The sequence below is a fragment of the Vigna umbellata genome, chromosome 1 (genome assembly GCF_029865625.1).
Source record: "Vigna umbellata cultivar VRB3 chromosome 1, Vumbellata_1.0, whole genome shotgun sequence".
In the NCBI taxonomy this organism is placed as follows: domain Eukaryota; kingdom Viridiplantae; phylum Streptophyta; class Magnoliopsida; order Fabales; family Fabaceae; genus Vigna; species Vigna umbellata.
This window is the reverse complement of record NC_142165.1, coordinates 100,793,321-100,795,643: the sequence shown is the minus strand read 5'-3', so window position 1 is coordinate 100,795,643 and position 2,323 is coordinate 100,793,321. Positions and strand designations below refer to the sequence as shown.

The window sequence follows — 2,323 nt, the reverse complement described above, 5'->3', positions numbered from 1 at the left end:
AAGCTAAAAAACCCTCCAAATAAAGTGTAATTAATTTTGTCACTACTTTTAATTATAAATGGAGTTTCGAACATAATAAATGTGTTTATTGACGTTCTGATTATATTAGAAATAAAATGGATGAAAAATCTTTTCATCCAACACATCACAGAAAGCATTTCAGTTCCCCAAGTAAAAAAGCAACAACTTTTTAAAACAATTCTAATGAAATATCCTTTTTTTTTTCATAAATGTATTAATTCAAATAAGAAAGAGAAAATAATTAATTGGAGATCATATTAAAAAGAAAAATTAATACTTTATTGCTGGAACATGAGATAATTAGAAAATTTCAAACTTTTTATATTTATAAAATGATGATGATTTTGGAAGGGAGATTGTAAAGTTCAAATTATTGGCAGCACTCAATCCAACCACACAGCAAATTACATTAAAACATTTGTGCTGTCATTCTCTACACCTTATTTTTCTATTTATAAGTTGTAACAAACTCAAAGTCAAAATATCATCACAATCTACTACTTTATTTTATACTAGTTGACAAATCTAGCCACCTGAGCGCATACTTTTTGTACAATACACGTTCTTTCACACGTTCCATTTTATACATTAAACCCAATTGTTAAAACGCAACCTCAACTCAAATTTTCATAAGCAGAAAAGTAAGACATCAAGACATTGGTGGAACAACATTTTACACATAAACAAAAGAAACTGAATCGGTAAAACAAAACCCACAATAGAAGATTTGTTTATTCAATCACAATCATCTCAATGGAGTCCAAGTAGCTGGAAATCAATTAAACAATATATATCACAAGCCAAAATTTTGGAAACCCAACAGGCTTAATGAAATCGATGTACATCCAATATCCTCTTTCTGAAACATTCTCTTCAATTTTATGAAGTTCATCTGAATCTTATTGAATCTGCATGTCACATACTTTAAAAGATTGAGATGAATGAATTTGGACGAAGAAAATTGTTTTAGAAAGAGAGAGTATAGTAACAAGTGTCCTAAAATTGAGACAGAAAATTGACTATAATGGTGATGATGAACAGAGAGAAGGTAGAAGCCAGAGGGGTGGCCGAGCCGTGTGGTGGAGGGGCTATATCAGTGGAATGAGTTTGGGGTGATGGGGCTCTTTTAGTGGAATCTGAACCAGATGCAGAAGGAGAAGGTGAAGAAGCTTCAACTGTAACGCTTAGCTTTTGGCCACTGCTGCAATGGCCTGAAAAGGGGCAGGAAAAGTAGAATTCCCCTGGACCTGTGAGGATAACTCTAGCTGGCCCTGTATTAAAGCTTTTGATATTGTTGTCGACTCCACAGTTTTCATAGTTAGCTTTCGAAAGTTCCACCACACTGTGGCTTCCAGACTCGAAGTTGAACACTGCAAACATGATCATGATCGTGTTATCATATATATAGCTCAGTTTTTTCTCAGAGAATTATGAATTTTTTGGTTTTGACTTTGTTAAGGTATAGTAGATTCTTACCTAGAGTGTCATTTACTTTGAATGTAAAATTGGAAGCCCATTTGGAATAGAAAGAAGCACCTCCTGGAGGAAAGGTTGTCCAACCTGTGGTACCTCCCACCTCGTAATCTTCAGCTTCTGTGGTCTTTAGTAACATTACAGTTATTACTACAAGAATTGCCACATTCCTTGATCGACCCATCATCATATGTTGTTTGTTTTGTGTATGTTTTCTGTGCCTCAATCCCTGTTGATTATTGAATATATAGAAACTGGCTAACCCATGGAAGAGATCGAAGAAACGTTATCGTAATTGCATTATCACACTCGGTCACCGTTTGACTGAATGTTTTTTTATATTTCTGTACCAAGTTGTTGGATCATAAATAACTATATATCTACGGAAATGGTCCAGCAACAACATGTCTCTAAATGACACTTGTGTTCTATCCATTATACCATACACCCCTTCTTGTAAGTAATTCAGAAAACCATTTCATTGGAAAATTGTATTATTATTGTGTAATTAATCTGTAAGCTGATCATGGTCAGGGAGTATTAATTAATCTAATCACTCTGTTTAGCAACTAGGACGGAGCTATGGACTGGGTCTTATGTCAACTAAATATCAGTCTCATCCAACTTTTGTTAAAACCTTAGTTTTTATTATGCAGCAATTTTTATATTTATCTTACATATGTTTTTTCTCTTTTTCTTATCCTATTACCAATCAACTTCTGTTTTTTACAATTTTCTTTTTATCGCATGTGTTTCTCTCTCTCTCTCCCACATGCTGATAGTTAAAAAACAAAGTCCAAAAGAATTGGAGGTTGTTATGACATGTAAT

At 33.5% G+C, this 2,323-nt stretch overlaps 1 protein-coding gene across 1 annotated transcript; it reads right to left on the bottom strand.

Moving 5' to 3' along the window:
• Window positions 1-748: 748 nt before the first annotated feature.
• On the bottom strand, window positions 749-2,006 carry LOC124838171 (mavicyanin-like). The gene is made up of 2 exons (XM_047313697.2): window positions 1,498-2,006; window positions 749-1,391 (listed from the first exon to the last, which is right to left on the bottom strand). Exons 1-2 carry the CDS (start codon window positions 1,682-1,684, stop codon window positions 1,018-1,020), a joined length of 561 nt encoding a protein of 186 aa, XP_047169653.2. The 5' UTR covers window positions 1,685-2,006; the 3' UTR covers window positions 749-1,017.
• Between the last annotated feature and the right edge of the window lie 317 nt (window positions 2,007-2,323).